The sequence below is a fragment of the Portunus trituberculatus genome, chromosome 2, assembly GCF_017591435.1.
Source record: "Portunus trituberculatus isolate SZX2019 chromosome 2, ASM1759143v1, whole genome shotgun sequence".
NCBI classification, from domain to species: domain Eukaryota; kingdom Metazoa; phylum Arthropoda; class Malacostraca; order Decapoda; family Portunidae; genus Portunus; species Portunus trituberculatus.
Window position 1 is genome coordinate 7,906,361 of NC_059256.1, and position 18,778 is coordinate 7,925,138.

The window sequence follows — 18,778 nt, forward strand, 5'->3', positions numbered from 1 at the left end:
AATCTTACTTTAAAAGTGTGCACACTCGTTGCAGACACTACTTCTTCATCTAAACCAGTGGTTCCCAAACTCGCGCCTACTAAAGAGAATTCAAGGCTGAAGTCATCTGCTAAAAAATGTTTTAATAGATTATAAGAATAATAAAATCAAAATGTCTCTCTGGAATGTACTATTATTTGTTTGAGTGGCTTTCATTATTAAAATTTAATACAAACAGAGATCTGTTTTCCTGAACAATGCTAAGAAATAAATGCAATAAAATAAAATAAGTTCACATGAGCAAAAGAGGAAGTGGGAGGGGCGTCTGGTCTACTGGAAGCAAGAAGGGGGCGTCAGGTAAGATAGTTTGGGAACCACTGATCTAAACTGTTCCACGTCTCAATACATCTCTGCGGGAAACTATATTTTTTAATATCTCTCAGACATCTTCCCTTTCTCAGCTTTTTACTATGCGATCTTGTGCTTCGGATGTCATATTCTTCTCTCAAGATCAGTTTCTCATTATCCACTTGGTCCATTCCGTTGATCAATTTATAGACTTGTATCAGGTCTCCTCTCTCCCTTCTTTGTTCCAAGGTTGGTAGATCCATAGCCTTTAGTCTCTCCTCATATGTCATCCCTTCAAGTTCTGGGACCATTCTTGTAGCCATTTTTTGTAGCCTCTCCAATTTTCTTATGTGTTTCTATTTATGAGGGGTCCACACTACTTCTGCATATTCCAATCTAGGTCTTATTAAAGTATTTCTCCAATCTAGGTCTTATTATAGTATTTATCAATTTCTTCATCATTTCTTTGTCCATGTAGTGAAATGCTACTCCAATATTCCTCAGCAAATTATATGTTTCTCTAAAAATTCTATCAATATGGCTTACTGTTTGATTGTTTTCTTCCATCGTCACTCCTAAGTCCTTTTCCTTTTTGACTTTCTCCAGTTCTACACCATCTCCCATCTTATAGATTCCCACAGGTCGTCTTTCACTCTTTCTGTGTGTGTGTGTGTGTGTATGTGTGTGTATCAATTATATTTCCTCCTCCTCCTCCTCTCTCCTTCAATTTCTTAACCTAACCTAACTTTATACCTTCACACTAAAAAGAAAAACAAAAATCACAAGAAAAACAAACACTAACCAACAATTCTCTCTCTCTCTCTCTCTCTCTCTCTCTCTCTCTCTCTCTCTCTCTCTCTCTCTCTCTCTCTCTCTCTCTCTCTCTCTCTCTCTCTCTCTCTCTCTCTCTCTCTCTCTCTCTCTCTCTCTCTCTCTCTCTCTCTCTCTCTCTCTCTCTCTCTCTCTCTCTCTCTCCACAGTTCTCCCAGATGATGTTTTGCAAGACTTACTAGAACTACTATGCTTCTACAATGAGGAGGAACAGGTGGAAGGATGGAGGACAGTCAGACAGTCCTCTGCTACTGCCAGGAAGACGTGGAAGTAAGTGCAGGAGGAGGAGGAGGAGGAGGAGGAAAGGAGGAGAACAGGAAGGATGATAAAAGAAAATGGAGAAGGAAGAGGAGGAGGTGGAGAGGAAAGCTAACAAGAGGTGGAAGAGGAGGAGGAGGTGGAGAGGAAAGCTAACAAGAGGTGGAAGAGGAGAAGGAGGAGGAGGAGCAGGACGACAGGAAGGATGATGAAAGAAAATGGAGAAGGAAGAGGAGGAGGTGGAGAGGAAAGCTAACAAGAGGTGGAAGAGGAGGAGAAGGAGGAGGAGGAGGACGACAGGAAGGATGATAAAAGAAAATGAAGAAGGAAGAGGAGGAGGTGGAGAGGAAAGGCAAGAAGAGGTGGAGGAGGAGGTTAGCAAGAGGTGGAAGAGGAGGAGGAAGAGGAGGAACAAGAGATTACAGATTAAGAAGAGGAGGAGGAGGAAGAAGAAAAGTGGTGGTAATTTAAGGAGGAGGAGGAGGAATCATTATCATTATTTTTGTCATTATCATTATTATTATTATCATTATTATTATTATTATTATTATTATTATTATTATTATTTAGTTTTTATTTATTCTTTATTATCTATCAGTGTTTTTATTTCTGTGTCATTATCACTGTTGTTAATTATTGTTTTTTTCATAGCTACATCAGTCTGAGTTAGCTTCATCAGGTTAGGTTAGGTTAAGGAGAAACTCTTGAAAACCTGTCTAATTGTCTTTATTCATGTTTTTATGGTTCTGGTGATAGATTGGCAAGATTTCTGGTTTATTAAAAGGAGAAACTATCTTGAAAACCTGTCTAATTGTCTTTATTCATGTTTTTATGGTTCTGGTGATAGATTGGCAAGATTTCTGGTTTATTAAAAGGAGAAACTATCTTGAAAACCTGTCTAATTGTCTTTATTCATGTTTTTAAGGGTGTTTTTATGGTTCTGGTGATACATTGGCAAGATTTCTGGATACATACGTACATACATACATACATATTTTCAGAGACAACAGCTTGGCAGAGGAGGTGTTTGCGTCACTCACCAGCAGGGGGCCGGCCGCCTACTGTGCACTCATTCGTGGCATGGCACACTACCTCCAGGTCAGTGCCACAGTGCCATTTAGGGGTAGAAAGTGTTAGGCTTGTGTGGTGTGGCGTGGTAAACTGTACTCTCTCTCTCTCTCTCTCTCTCTCTCTCTCTCTCTCTCTCTCTCTCTCTCTCTCTCTCTCTCTCTCTCTCTCTCTCTCTCTCTCTCTCTCTCTCTCTCAAGGTAAAATTTGTGTTATATGTATGTCGGTGGTGGAGAAGGAGGAGGAGGAAATAGGATGGAATAATCTCTCTCTCTCTCTCTCTCTCTCTCTCTCTCTCTCTCTCTCTCTCTCTCTCTCTCTCTCTCTCTCTCTCTCTCTCTCTCTCTCTCTCTCTCTCTCTCTCTCTCAGGTGGACAGGGCATGGCAGCTGTATCAGGAGTGCCAACAGAAGGGCATTCCTCTTGACACTGGCACCCATAATGCACTAATTCGGGTTGCCTCCTTCCTGCGTGATGCCTCAGATCTCCGCTGGCAACTGGTGCAGGTGTGTGTGTGTGTGTGTGTGTGTGTGTGTGTATTTATTTACATAGTTGTAGTTTTACAGGGCCTTGGCTTTACGCTGGTGTGGCCCCATCTCCATATCTACACTTATCCAATTTTTCTTTGAAGCTATGCACACTCGTTGCTGACACTACTTCTTCATTTAAACTGTTCCACGTCTCAACACATCTTTGTGGGAAACTATATATTTTAAGATCTCTCAGACATCTTCCTTTTCTCAGCTTTTTACTATGCGATCTTGTGCTTTGGATGTCATATTCTTCTCTCAGGATCAGTTTCTCATTATCCACTTGGTCCATTCCGTTGATCAATATATAAACTTGTATCAGATCCTCTCTCTCCCTTCTCTGTTCCAGGGTTGGTAGATCCATAACCTTTACTCTCTCCTCATATGTCATCCCTTCAAATTCTGGAACCATTCTTGTAGCCATTTTTTTGTAGTCTCTCCAACTTCCTTATGTGTTTCTTTTTATGAGGGGTCCACACTACATCTGCATATTCCAATCTGGGTCTTATTATAGTACTTATAAATTTCTTCATTATTTCTTTGTCCATATAGTGAAGTGCTACTCCAATATTCCTTAGCAAATTATATGTCTCTCTGAAAATTCTATCAATATGTCTTACCAGTTGATTGTTTTCTTCCATCGTCAGTCCTAAGTCCTTTTCCTTTTTTACTTTCTCCAGTTCTACTCCACCTCCCATCTTATAGATTCCCACGGGTCGTCTTTCACTCTTTCCCATTTCCATGACATGGCTTTTGTTCACATTGAATTCCATTTCCCACTTTTTACTCCATTCCCAGATATTATTTAGGTCTTCTTGCAGTATTTCACAATCCTCTTTTTGCTTTATAACTGCACAGTTTTGCATCGTCCGCAAACAGATTTATGTAGCTGTTCACTCCTTCTGGCATGTCGTTAATATAAATGAGGAAAAGTATTGGTGCCAATACTGACCCCTGTGGCACTCCGCTTTCTAGTGCTCTCCACTTGGACTTCATATCTTTAACTACTGTCCTTATTTATCTCCTCCTCAAATAATTTTCTATCCATCTCAATGTGCTTCCTTTTAAGCCACCCTTCTCTAACTTTCATAGTAATCTTGCATGTGGCACTTTGTCAAATGTCTTTTTTAAATCCAAATAAATACAGTCAACCCATCCCTCTCTATCTTGTACTCTATCAACTATTCTATAATAGAAACTCAGTAAATTAGTTACACATGACCGTCTTTTTCTAAAACCAAATTGGCTATTTGATATTAATTTGTTGTCTTCAAGGAACTCGATCCATTGTTTCTTTATTATTCTTTCACACATCTTGCATATTACACTAGTTAGTGATACCGGTCTGTAATTTAAAGGTTCTTCCTTCCTTCGATTCTTATATATGGAACCACCTCAGCTCTTTTCCATTCTACTGGTACTGTTCCATTTTCTATTGAGCATTTTATGATGTTGTATATAGGACTTGCTAGTTCTTCCCTACATTCTTTCAGTATTCTGCCTGAGACTTCATCCGGTCCCATTGCCTTTTCTTCATCCAGTTCCTTCATTAACTCTTTTATTTCAAGCTTGGTTACTTTATTCTCTTTCATATAGACTGTCTCTCTATTACCCTGTGGCCTGTGTATGCTTGTATTTACCTAGTTGTATTTATATATATGAGTAGCTGCGGTGGCGAGTGGATGTGTTGTGTGTGCGCTCCGTTTTTGGCTGTGGTTTTTATAGTTAGCGAGTGGTGTTTGTGCTTGGTGTCTGTGTGTGGTGCTTTTGAGTGTTAGTGAAGTGAAAGTGTGCACTGCAAGTGTTAGATTAGAGTGAAATAGTGGTCAGAATCAGTGTTTGTGAGTTAAAAGTATTTTGGTAGAGCGAGGAGACTAGGCTTGTAACCGTCAAGTTGACCTTGAAAGAGCATTAGTTGACCTCACTTATGCCCCCCCCACCACCGCGGTTCCCCCACCCCGCCGTCACCAAGTATTTTTATTTGTTTGTGAGTTAACAGATTGTAAATTAGTATGGCGGGAGCTACTGAGGTATATCAGAGTGTGATTGAGTGCGTGAAAGAGTGTTGAGATGGGATTGGGAGAGTTTGTTGTGTGTGAGATGTGTGGGCATGACAGGAAGGTCGTTGACTTTTCTGAGTGTATGGTGTGTAGGCTCAAGAGCGAGAATTTAGTTCTTTCTCTTGAGCACCGAGAATCGAGAGGAAATCAGAAAGCTAAGTGAGGGGAAAAGTGCGAACAAGTTCTCATCTTTGAGTTGAAGGAGGAGGTTAAGAGGCTTGGGGAGGCACTGGAAAAAATTAGGCAGGAGATCAGTGTTAGGCCGAAGGTTGGACCTTCTGAGGGCGACAGGGTGGCTTGGCCTCTGTCGGGAAGAGCAGAGTGGGAAGAGGGAGCAGGCAAGCCAGACTGGGAAAGATAGTAGTCAGGATGGGCAGAGATGGCAGGTTGCGAGGGAAAGGAAAGCGGAGGCAGTTAGGGAGGATAGGACTAAACCTGTTGAGTGTGAAAATAGGTTCGGTTTGTTGGAGGGGAGGGAGAGTGAGTGAGAGTGGAGTGAATGAAGTGGTTGTGGTGAGTGAAAGGAGAAAGAAGGGGGTAGAGGAGAGGAGGAGGATGGTTGTGCCTAGCGCACCTCAGGTGTGTGGTGGGTGACTCTCAGGTTAGGTATTTAGATAGCACTTTCTGTGGGAAAGACAGGGATAGGAGGACGAACGTGTGTATGCCTGGTGCAGGTGTGAAGGCAGTGAGTGAGGATGTGCAAAAGAGGGTTAGGGGGATGGAGAGAGAGGGTGTAGTAGTTTTGCACGTAGGTGGGAACGATGTCAGAGCAGGTGGGTCGGAGGAGTTAGTGGCAAGATTTCGGGAAATGTTAGGCAAGATAAGGGAGAGTGGTAGGAGGTGTGTAGTGTCAGGAATCTTGCCTCGTGTGTATGTTAGCAGGGAATGGTTGTCTAGAGCCATTGGTGTGAATGATCGGGTAAAAGGGATGTGTAAGGATGTGGGTGTCAGCTTTGTGGATGTATGGGATAGGTTCTATGGGCGAAGGGATTTGTATGCTAGGGATGGTGTGCATCTGAGTAGGAAGGGTGTGGATGTGCTGAGTGGATGTCTGGACGGGGGAGTTGGGATGGAGTGTAGGGGGTGAGGTAGCAAATGCATTCCAGAAGAAAGATGCTAGACATAAATTAGATAGGATAAACAGAGATAGTGAAAAGATTAGGAAAGATTTCCAGGTGCAAGTAGGAGAGAATAAGATTAGGATTCCAAATAAGGAGACAGCATCTAGGAAGGTAGCAGGACTGTTTTTATGTAAATGCCAGGAGTCTTAGGAACAAGAAGGACGAGTTATCTAGTTATATAGTTGAGGAGGACTTAGATGTTGTATGTGTCACAGAGGCATGGGTAAATGAGGAAAAGTTTAGGGAAAATAGGAAAGAATATGAAGTAGATGGATACATTATGTATTTACACCAAAGAATTGGTAGGATAGGCGGAGGAGTAGTTATTTATGTAAAAAAATCCTTCATTTCCAGTCAGGTTAATGGTATTAAGGTAGATAACAGAGTAGAGTCCTTATGGCTGGATGTTAGAGTAAACAAAAGTAAGGTTATTAGAGTAGGAGCTTTTATAGACCACCTAACCAGTCAGCAGATGTAGACAACCTTATGGTAGATGAGATAAATAGGGGTGTACTAGTCAGACAATTATCTTAGGGATTTTAATCTTAAGTCAGTAAACTGGGAGAGGATGGTAGGAGATGCTAGTGAAAATAAGTTTATGGAAAGTTTTCAGGATAACTATTTAGTGCAGATGGTAGATAAACCTACTAGGGGGAGGAAGGTTTTAGACATAGTACTAACAAATATTGAGCATTGTTTAAAGGAAGTTGAGGTAGGAGAGACTTTAGCAAACAGTGACCATCATATAATTAGATTTATCATTAATTCCAGTAGGGATAATATAGTGAATAAGACTAGAGTCCCAAACTATCAGAAAGGCAATTATGGTAGGTTACGTCAGTTATTAGGAGAGGTAAACTGGGAAGATAGTTTTGGAAATAAAACTGCACAGGAGATGTGGGATATTTTTAAGGTTGTAGTAAAGGGTATAGTGATGCAGTGTATCCCTTACAAAGATATAAGGCAGAGAAACAGGAAGCCATTATGGTGGACTCATGAGATAGGTAGCCAGATCAGAGAGAAGAAGAGGCATACAGAGAGTTGCAGAAAAGTGGGAAGATGTAGATTTGATTAGGTACAGACAGGTCAGAGATGATTTGAGTAAGGTTATAAAAAAGTAAAAGGCAGGCAGAGATAAAACTAGCTAGAGCTGGGAGTAAAGATCCCAAAAATTATATAGTTATTACAAGGTCAGTGATAAAAGAAATAAGGATAGGATTGGACCACTCAGAAAAGATGGTGTAGTAGTGGATCAAAATGAAGACATAGTAGAATTATTGAATGAACAATTTTCTTCAGTATTTACTAGGAAAGAATAGGAAATCCTGTTACAAACAGTGCGACGAGTAGTTTAAGAGCTTTAGAAAATATTGATATAAAACCGGGAATTATTAGGAAATTTATTCTTGAACTAGACGATAGGAAAGCTAGTGGTCCTGATGAGCTACATGCCAGAGTACTTAGGGAGGGTGTAGACAGTATTTCTGAAGCACTTAAGTTAATCTTTGAAAGATCACTTAGGTTTGCTGAGATACCTCAGGACTGGAAGTTAGCTAATGTTACTCCAATATTTAAAAAAGGTAGGAAGGATGATGCAAATAATTATAGACCGATCAGTTTAACTAGTATAGTATGTAAGATACTAGAGAAAATCATTAAGGGTAGTATTTGGGAGCATTTAAATGAGAATAGATTAATTAGAGATACCCAACATGGCTTTAGATCAGGAGGTCCTGTCTTACAAATTTGCTCGATATCTTAGAATATATTACCAAGGAGTTAGATGATGGAAATAGCATAGATGTTATATATCTAGATTTTAGCAAGGCGTTTGATAAGGTACCGCATAGGAGGCTAGTGTACAAATTGAGACTACATGGGATAGGGGTAGGTTAGTTGATTGGATTAGTGAATGGCTTTCTGATAGGAAACAGAGAGTAGTATTAAATGGGGCAATGTCTGAGTGGAAGGAAGTGGTTAGTGGGTACCCCAAGGATCAGTGCTAGGACCTCTTCTTTTCTTGGTGTACATTAACGATTTAGATATAGGAATTAGTAGCAAAGTATCAAAGTTTGCAGATGATACTAAGATAGCATGTGCAGTACAGGGTGAAAAAGACAATTACAGAATACAACGAGACCTGGACAGGCTGATAGCATGGGCAGACAGGTGGCAGATGGAGTTTAATTCTAAAAAGTGTCAGGTTATGCATTTAGGTAAAGACAACACAAACTTTAACTATGAGATGGAGGGATGTTGGCTAGAGGCAGTAGAGGAAGGAAAGGATTTAGAAGTAGTTATAGACAGGACTATAAAATTTTCAAAGCAATGTTTAGAAGCAAGAAATAGGGCAAATAGGATCCTGGGTTTTATAAATAGAAATGTTAGTTATAAAAGTAAGGAAGTGGTGCGTAGCTTATATAATTCCTATGTTAGGCCCCATTTAGAGTATTGCATACAGGCCTGGTCACCCCACTATAGGCAGGATATCAACATGTTAGAAGCAGTTCAGAGAAGAGCAACTAGGATGATACCAGCATTAAAGCGCCTGGAGTATAGAGATAGATTAAAGGAATTAAACATGTTTTCATTTGAGAGGAGATGTATAAGAGGATATGATAGAGTTATTTAAAATGTTCTGATACAAATTACATAGATGTGAGATCTTTCTTTACCTTAGAGGGAAATAGGACTAGAAATCATGGCAGGAAGATTAGAAAGCAAGGCTGCAGGTTAGATATAAGAAAATATTTCTTTAGTCATAGGGTGGTAGACTTCTGGAATGCATTGCCAGAGACGGTTGTAAATAGCACTAGTTTGACAATGTTTAAAAACAGATTAGATAAGCACTTAAATTTATTAGATTTATAATTATGTATAGCACTGCATGATAGTTTTATAAGAAATTTACTATAGTTAAACAAGACATGATCCCCATGTATGGGGACCACAAATTGTAGAGGATTTCGCAGCAGGACTTAGCCCTGTTAATGGGCCAAATATTTACAATTAGTATATAATGTATTGTGTACTTGTAAGTGTATCTTTAAGTACTGATGACGAGGTCGCTGTGCGACTGAAACAGGATAACCTAGATGGGCCCTGGTGGCCCTTTGTTATCCTATTATTTATGTTATGTTATGTTACCTAGTTGAAGTTTTACAGGGCCTGGGCTTTATGCTCATGTGGCCCCGTGTGTGTGTATTTACCTAGTTGTAGTTTTACAGGGCCTGGGCTTTATGCTCGTGTGGTCCCGTCTCCATATCTACACTTATCCAATTTTTCTTTAAAACTATGTACACTCTTTGCTGACACCACTTCCTCACTCAAACTGTTCCAAGTTTCAACACATCTTTGCGGGAAACTAAATTTTTTAACATCTCTCAGACATCGTCCCTTCCTTAGTTTCTTACTATGCGATCTTGTGCTTCTAAAGTCATATTCTTCTCTCAGGATCAGTTTCTCATTATCCACTTCATCCATTCCGTTAATCAATTTATAAACTTGTATCAGATCCCTCTCTCTTCTCTGCTCCAAGGTTGGTAGATCCATTGCCTTTAGTCTCTCCTCATATGCCATCCCTTTATATTCTGGAACCATTCTTGTAGCCATTTTTGTAGTCTCTAATTTTCTTATGTGTTTCTTTTATGGGAGTCCACACAACTCCTGCATATTCCAATCTAGGTCTTATTTTAGTACTTATCAATTTCTTCATCATTTCCTTGTCCATATAGTGAAATGCTACTCCAATATTCCTTAGCAAATTATCGTCTCTGAAAATTCTATCAATATGGCTTACCGGTTGATTATTTTCTTCCATTGTCACTCCCAAGTCCTTTTCCTTTTTACTTTTCTAGTTCTACTCCATCTCCCATCTTATAGATTCCCACTGGTCGTCTTTCACTTTTTCCCATTTCCATGACATGGCTTTTGTCCACATTGAATTCCATCTCCCATTTTTGCTCCATTTCCAGATCTTATTTAAGTCTTCCTGTAGTATTTCACAATCCTCTTTTGTTTAATGACTCTGCACAGTTTCGCATCGTCCGCAAACAGATTTATGTAGCTGTTCACTCCTCTGGCATGTCATTTATATATACGAGAAAAAGTATTGGTGCCAATACTGACCCTGTGGCACTCCGCTGTCTACTGTTCTCCACTTGGACTTCATATCTTTAACTATCGTCCTTATTTCTCTCCCCTTAAGTAATTCTTCATCCATCTCAATGTGCTTCCTTTTAAGCCACCCTTCTCCTCTAACTTCCATAGTAATCTTTCATGTGGCACTTTATCAAAAGCCTTTTTAGATCTAAATAAATACAGTCAACCCATCCCTCTCTCTCTTGTACTTTATCAACTATTCTAGAGTAGAAACTCAATAAATTTGTCACACATGACCGACCTTTTCTAAAACCAAATTGGCTATTTGATAATATTTTGTTGTCTTCAAGAAACTCAATCCATTGCTTCTTTATTACTTTTTCACACATCTTGCATATTATACTAGTTAGTGATACCGGTCTGTAATTTAAATTAAATTCCTTCCGCTCTTATATATGGGAACCACCTCAGCTCTTTTCCACTCCACTGGCACTGTTCCATTTTCTATTGAGCATTTTATGATGTATATTGGACTTGCTAGTTCTTCCCTACATTCTTTCAGTATTCTGCCTGAGACTTCATCCGGTCCCATTGCCTTTTCCTCATCCAATTCCGTCATCAACTTTTTTATTTCAAGCTTGGTTATTTTAATCTCTTTCATATAGACAGTCTCTCTATTACCCTGTGGTCTTTCAAATTTGGATTCCTTAGTAAAGACCTCATGAAATTTACTATTTAACAGTTCTGCCATACTTTTGGGTCTTCCACCATTCCGTTTTCTCCTTTTAACCTTTCTATTGTTTCTTTTTGGTTTATTTTTCCATTTATGAATCTGTAGAACAATTTTGGTTGTTCCTTACATTTTTCGACAATGTCCTTTTCATAGTTCCTTTCTTCTTCCTTTCTCACATTAGCATATTCATTTCTTGCTGTTTTGAAGTTTTCCTTATTTTCTGGATTTCTGTTTCTTCTCCACCTTTCCATGCTCCATCTCGTTTCTCCTTTGCCCTAGCTCATCTTGCATTAAACCAATCTTTCTTTCCTTCTTCTTTAGGTCTATATTTGAACATATTCCTGACCCCAGTTTTGTATATTTCCAAAAATAAGTTATATTTCTCTTGAACCGTTAATGAGTTTTCTATCTCCTCCCAGTTTACGTTTTTAAAATAGTTCTTGAGATTCTCAACATCAGCCTTTCTGTAATTTAATTGGCCTCCTTTGTATGATTCATCTCTATCTTCCTTTCCTTCTTCTATATCCATTTCTAATATTACATGGTCACTCTTTCCCAATGGGCACTTGTATCTTATATCATCGTTAATTGGTATATCCCTTGTAAAAACTAGGTCTAATCTTGCCGGCTCATCGTTTCCTCTGAATCTTGTGTTTTCCTTTACTCTTTGGACCATCAAATTATCTATCATTAGGTTCAGGAATCTATCTCCCAGGCATCTTCCCCATACCACTTTCATAATTTTCCCAGTCTACCTCCTTACAGTTGAAATCTCCTACCAATATCACTTTTCTCCTTTCCTTAATGATTCTTGTAAGACTCCTTATTGTGTCATCTATCATGTCTCTATATTCTTGGTTAGTCCATGAGTTTGTTTTGGTGGCACATATGTTCCAATGATTGTTAACTCCTTTTTGTTAATATGCATCTTAACATACAGTATTTCTGATTTTCCTTCCCAAACTCCACTTGATTTACCACTATCTCCTTCCTTAACATCATCATGACTCCTCCTCCTCCTTTACCCACTCTGTCTCTCCTCCATATATTATACCTTTTATCTATGTCTATTTTATTGCCTCATTTAACTTTGTTTCCACCAGGCATACAATATCTGGTTCTTCTTTCTTTATGTAATCTCTTAATTCTAATTTACTAGATAAAATCCCATCTATGTTTGTATACATCATTTTTAATCTCTTGTTCTTATCATTTTTAGTTAAACTTGCTCCATTTTTTTTTTCGTCTTTCTCTTTTATATACCATTTCCTTATCCTGTCTCCTATAATTCTCCAAAAATGCCTTCTTCTCCTCCTCTGACCTTTCATTATTTTTTCTCTTGCTTCTGCCACCAGTTCATTGTGTCTCTTCCTTTCCTCCTCGTTTCTATTTTTCTTTATATATAATATCTTTGCAACCTTCTGTTTCTCTGAGTTTTGTTTTTCTATATAGTACTTCTGCTGCTGCTTGTGATTTTAGTAATATCTTAATTGGTCTCACTGTTCCTTCTTGATATGGTCCCATTCTATGGATTTCTTCTACTTCCTCTTCTAAGTTCTGTCTATCCTCGTCATTCAGATGTTTTAGTAGGTCTTTTACTGATTTAATTTCGTCTTTTTCCCTTCTTGGTCTATATTTAACATTTTTTTCTTTCAGTCCAAAAATAATTACACTCTTCTTTTTTTCTGCAATTTCTCTTACTAAATTTTCTTTTTTCTTGAGGACTCCTATCATTTTGCTTGTCATATTTTCATCTCTTTCTTTTAACTGTTCTTGAAATACTTCTTGAAATGATTCCTTGTCTTTCTTATCTTGGATTCTCCATGCTTGTACTTCTTTCTTAATCACGTCCTGTACTCTTTCTTCTTCTTTGTTAACTAGATCTTTTAGCTTCTCTTTTTCTTTCTCGGCTTTACCGAGTCCTTCTTCCATCAATTTCTTGTAGTTCGCTACTTCCACTTTTAATTCTTCATTTTCGGTTCTTAGCCTAGTTTCGTTTTCTTCCACTCTTTTTATCCTTTCTTTCAATTTCTGGAGCTCTTTATCCTGTTCTTCATTCTCTTTCATTCCCATACTCTCCTTTATCAATTTATCTAATCTAGTCAAGACTCTATCAAATAGTGAAGTTTGTGCCGTATCAAAGCCTTCAAATTCTCTTTCTCCCTCACCAACATTGTCATCATGAGCTTTCATTCTTTCCCTTGTCACATACCTGCATTTAGATGGAATATCTTTCTCACTCATTATTATTTAACACTGTATTCATGAAAAAAAAAAAAATGAGTCCACACTTTTCGCCCAGGCCACTGTAAACCCAAACAAAGGTAGTGAAGATCAGCTGATTCTCTCTATTGCATGCTTCCTTTGTCTCTGTGTGTGTGTGTGTGTGTGTGTGTGTGTGTGTGTGTGTGTGTGTGTGTATTTACCTAGTTGTATTTACCTAGTTGTAGTTTTACAGGGCCTGGGCTTTATGCTCGTGTGGTCCCGTCTCCATATCTACACTTATCCAATTTTTCTTTAAAACTATGTACACTCTTTGCTGATACCACTTCCTCACTCAAACTGTTCCAAGTCTCAACACATCTTTGTGGGAAACTAAATTTTTTAACATCTCTCAGACATCGTCCCTTCCTTAGTTTCTTACTATGCGATCTTGTGCTTCTAAAGTCATATTCTTCTCTCAGGATCAGTTTCTCATTATCCACTTCATCCATTCCGTTAATCAATTTATAAACTTGTATCAGATCCTCTCTCTCTTCTCTGCTCCAAGGTTGGTAGATCCATTGCCTTTAGTCTCTCCTCATATGCCATCCCTTTAAATTCTGGAACCATTCTTGTAGCCATTTTTGTAGTCTCTAATTTTCTTATGTGTTTCTTTTATGGGAGTCCACACAACTCCTGCATATTCCAATCTAGGTCTTATTTTAGTACTTATCAATTTCTTCATCATTTCCTTGTCCATATAGTGAAATGCTACTCCAATATTCCTTAGCAAATTATACGTCTCTCTGAAAATTCTATCAATATGGCTAACCGGTTGATTATTTTCTTCCATTGTCACTCCCAAGTCCTTTTCCTTTTTACTTTTTCTAGTTCTACTCCATCTCCCATCTTATAGATTCCCACTGGTCGTCTTTCACTTTTCCCATTTCCATGACATGGCTTTTGTCCACATTGAATTCCATCTCCCATTTTTGCTCCATTTCCAGATCTTGTTTAAGTCTTCCTGTAGTATTTCACAATCCTCTTTTGTTTAATGACTCTGCACAGTTTCGCATCGTCCGCAAACAGATTTATGTAGCTGTTCACTCCCTCTGGCATGTCATTTATATATACGAGAAAAGTATTGGTGCCAATACTGACCCCTGTGGCACTCCGCTGTCTACTGTTCTCCACTTGGACTTCATATCTTTAACTATCGTCCTTATTTCTCTCCCCTTAAGTAATTCTTCATCCATCTCAATGTGCTTCCTTTTAAGCCACCCTTCTCCTCTAACTTCCATAGTAATCTTTCATGTGGCACTTTATCAAAAGCCTTTTTAGATCTAAATAAATACAGTCAACCCATCCTCTCTCTCTTGTACTTTATCAACTATTCTAGAGTAGAAACTCAATAAATTTGTCACACATGACCGACCTTTTCTAAAACCAAATTGGCTATTTGATAATATTTTGTTGTCTTCAAGAAACTCGATCCATTGCTTCTTTATTACTTTTTCACACATCTTGCATATTACACTAGTTAGTGATACCGGTCTGTAATTTAAAGGTTCTTCCTTCCTTCCGCTCTTATATATGGGAACCACCTCAGCTCTTTTCCACTCCACTGGCACTGTTCCATTTTCTATTGAGCATTTTATGATGTTGTATATTGGACTTGCTAGTTCTTCCCTACATTCTTTCAGTATTCTGCCTGAGACTTCATCCGGTCCCATTGCCTTTTCCTCATCCAATTCCGTCATCAACTTTTTATTTCAAGCTTGGTTACTTTAATCTCTTTCATATAGACAGTCTCTCTATTACCCTGTGGTCTTTCAAATTTGGATTCCTTAGTAAAGACCTCATGAAATTTACTATTTAACAGTTCTGCCATACTTTTTGGGTCTTCCACCATTCCGTTTTCTCCTTTTAACCTTTCTATTGTTTCTTTTTGTCTTATTTTTCCATTTATGAATCTGTAGAACAATTTTGGTTGTTCCTTACATTTTTCGACAATGTCCTTTTCATAGTTCTTTTCTTCTTCCTTTCTCACCTTAGCATATTCATTTCTTGCTGTTTTGAAGTTTTCCTTATTTTCTGGATTTCTGTTTCTTCTCCACCTTTTCCATGCTCCATCTCGTTTCTCCTTTGCCCTAGCACATCTTGCATTAAACCAATCTTTCTTTCCTTCTTCTTTAGGTCTATATTTCGGAACATATTCCTGACCCCAGTTTTGTATATTTCCAAAAATAAGTTATATTTCTCTTGAACCGTTAATGAGTTTTCCATCTCCTCCCAGTTTACGTTTTAAAATAGTTCTTGAGATTCTCAATATCAGCCTTTCTGTAATTTAATCGGTCTCCTTTGTATGATTCATCTCTATCTTCCTTTCCTTCTTCTATATCCATCTCTAATATTACATGGTCACTCTTTCCCAATGGGCACTTGTATCTTATATCATCGTTAATTGGTATATCCCTTGTAAAAACTAGGTCTAATCTTGCCGGCTCATCGTTTCCTCTGAATCTTGTGTTTTCCTTTACTCTTTGGACCATCAAATTATCTATCATTAGGTTCAGGAATCTATCTCCCAGGCATCTTCCCCATACCACTTTCATAATTTTCCCAGTCTACCTCCTTACAGTTGAAATCTCCTATCAATATCACTTTTCTCCTTTCCTTAATGATTCTTGTAAGACTCCTTATTGTGTCATCTATCATGTCTCTATATTCTTGGTTAGTCCATGAGTTTGTTTTGGTGGCACATATGTTCCAATGATTGTTAACTCCTTTTTGTTAATATGCATCTTAACATACAGTATTTCTGATTTTCCTTCCCCAAACTCCACTTGATTTACCACTATCTCCTTCCTTAACATCATCATGACTCCTCCTCCTCCTTTACCCACTCTCTCTCCTCCATATATTATACCTTTTATCTATGTCTATTTTATTGCCTCATTTAACTTTGTTTCCACCAGGCATACAATATCTGGTTCTTCTTTCTTTATGTAATCTCTTAATTCTAATTTACTAGATAAAATCCCATCTATGTTTGTATACATCATTTTAATCTCTTGTTCTTATCATTTTTAGTTAAACTTGCTCCATTCTTTTCTCTTCTTTCTCTTTTATATACCATTTCCTTATCCTGTCTCCTATAATTCTCCAAAAATGCCTTCTTCTCCTCCTCTGACCTTTCATTATTTTTTCTCTTGCTTCTGCCACCAGTTCATTGTGTCTCTTCCTTTCCTCCTCGTTTCTATTTTTCTTTATATATATATCTTTGCAACCTTCTGTTTCTCTGAGTTTCGTTTTTCTATATAGTACTTCTTCTGCTGCTGCTTGTGATTTTAGTAATATCTTAATTGGTCTCACTGTTCCTTCTTGATATGGTCCCATTCTATGGATTTCTTCTACTTCCTCTTCTAAGTTCTGTCTATCCTCGTCATTCAGATGTTTTAGTAGGTCTTTTACTGATTTCATTTCGTCTTTTTCCCTTCTTGGTCTATATTTAACATTTTTTCTTTCAGTCCAAAAATAATTACACTCTTCTTTTTTCCGCAATTTCTCTTACTAAATTTTCTTTTTCTTGAGGACTCCTATCATTTTGCTTGTCATATTTTCATCTCTTTCTTTTAACTGTTCTTGAAATACTTCTTGAAATGATTCCTTGTCTTTCTTATCTTGGATTCTCCATGCTTGTACTTCTTTTTAATCACGTCTTGTACTCTTTCTTCTTCTTTGTTAACTAGATCTTTTAGCTTTTCTTTTTCTTTCTCGGCTTTACCGAGTCCTTCTTCCATCAATTTCTTATAGTTCGCTATTTGGACTTTTAATTCTTCATTTTCGGTTCTTAGCCTAGTTTCGTTTTCTTCCACTCTTTTATCCTTTCTTTCAATTTCTGGAGCTCTTTATCCTGTTCTTCATTCTCTTTCATTCCCATACTCTCCTTCATCAATTTATCTAATTTACGTTCGATAGTCAAGACTCTATCAAATAGTGAAGTTTGCGCCGTATCAAAGCCTTCAAATTCTCCTCCTCCCTCACCAACATTGTCATCATCAGCTTTCATTCTTTCCCTTGTCACATACCTGCATTTAGATGGAATATCTTTCTCACTCATTATTGTTTAACACTGTATTCATGAAAGGAAAAATGAGTCCACACTTATCGTCCAGGCCACTGCAAACCCAAACAAAGGTAGTGAAGATCAGCTGATTCTCAGGAGCGACGGTATCGCGTCCTTCCTCTGCTGCGGCTCGTGTGTGTGTGTGTGTGTGTATGTATGTATGTATGTATGTGTGTATTTACCTAGTTGTAGTTTTACAGGGCCTGGGCTTTATGCTCGTTTGGCCCTATCTTCATATCTACACTTATCCAATCTTACTTTAAATGTATGCACACTCGTTCTTCATTCAAACTGTTCCACTTCTCAATACATCTTTGCAGGAAACTATACTTTTTCATATCTCTTACACATCTTCCCTTCCTCAGCTTCTTACTATGCGATCTTGTGCTTCAACTGGCATGTTCTTCTCTCAGGATCAGATACTCATTGTCCACTTGGTCCATTCTGTTTATCAATTTATAAACTTGTATGAGATCCCCTCTCTTCCTTCTCTGCTCCAATGTTGGAAGATCCATAGCCTTTAGTCTCTCCTCATATGTCATCCCTTCAAGTTCTGGGACCATTCTTGTAGCCATTTGTGTGTGTGTGTGTTTCACTGTTTGATCTGCTGCAGTCTCTGACGAGACAGCCAGATGTTACCCTATGGAACGAGCTCAGAGCTTATTATTTCCGATCTTCGGATAGGCCTGAGACCAGGCACACACCACACACCGGGACAACAAGGTCACAACTCCTCGAATTACATCCCGTACCTACTCACTGCTAGGTGAACAGGGGCTACGTGAGGAGACACACCCAAATATCTCCACCCGGCCGGGGAATCGAACCCCGGTCATCTGGCTTGTGAAGCCAGATGTGTGTGTGTGTGTGTGTGTGTGTTAGACTAGGTGAGGTTAAGCTAGGTTAAGGAGCATTGTATTTTAGTGTGTTGTGGTTGTTACGAGCGGGGCAATAGATTGTCTAGGGGAATATCACGCTAAGACTGACCACTCAAACATTTGAAAACAGGTGATGGAAAGAGAAAGAGTAACTTAGCAATGCTTGTATTTTAACTAAGAGAAAGTTTACCCATCATAGTTGTTCATCCACCTGTGGCGAGTCATGTAACTGACTTGCCTTTAGTACTCTAACGGTTTGGTGCCTGATAACACAAGATGACTTGACGGAGGAAAACAAAACATGCCAAAAAAATGTACACACACAGAAATTACCTACACTAGTATGATTGAACCAAAGAATACCAGCACCAACATAAACACAATGCAGGCAATTCTTGATTTACGTGTGTTTAATTTATGCGTTGTTAATATGCAACCGAAAAAATATCATAATTAATTAAATTCGCGCGATTGGTTTGCTTATACACGATTTGGACCACATCCGCATCCCCGCTATTATCTATTGTTTTTTATAACGTGA

General features: G+C 38.4%; 1 protein-coding gene across 1 annotated transcript in view; it reads left to right on the forward strand.

The window, feature by feature from the left end:
• LOC123506597 (protein PTCD3 homolog, mitochondrial-like) overlaps positions 1 to 18,778 on the forward strand; it is a 90,890-nt gene that overhangs the window by 35,168 nt on the left and 36,944 nt on the right. The window contains exons 8-10 of the mRNA XM_045258840.1: positions 1,308 to 1,428; positions 2,418 to 2,514; positions 2,855 to 2,989. Coding sequence (XP_045114775.1) covers positions 1,308 to 1,428; positions 2,418 to 2,514; positions 2,855 to 2,989 — 353 coding nt within the window. The remainder of the gene's footprint in view (positions 1 to 1,307; positions 1,429 to 2,417; positions 2,515 to 2,854; positions 2,990 to 18,778) is intronic.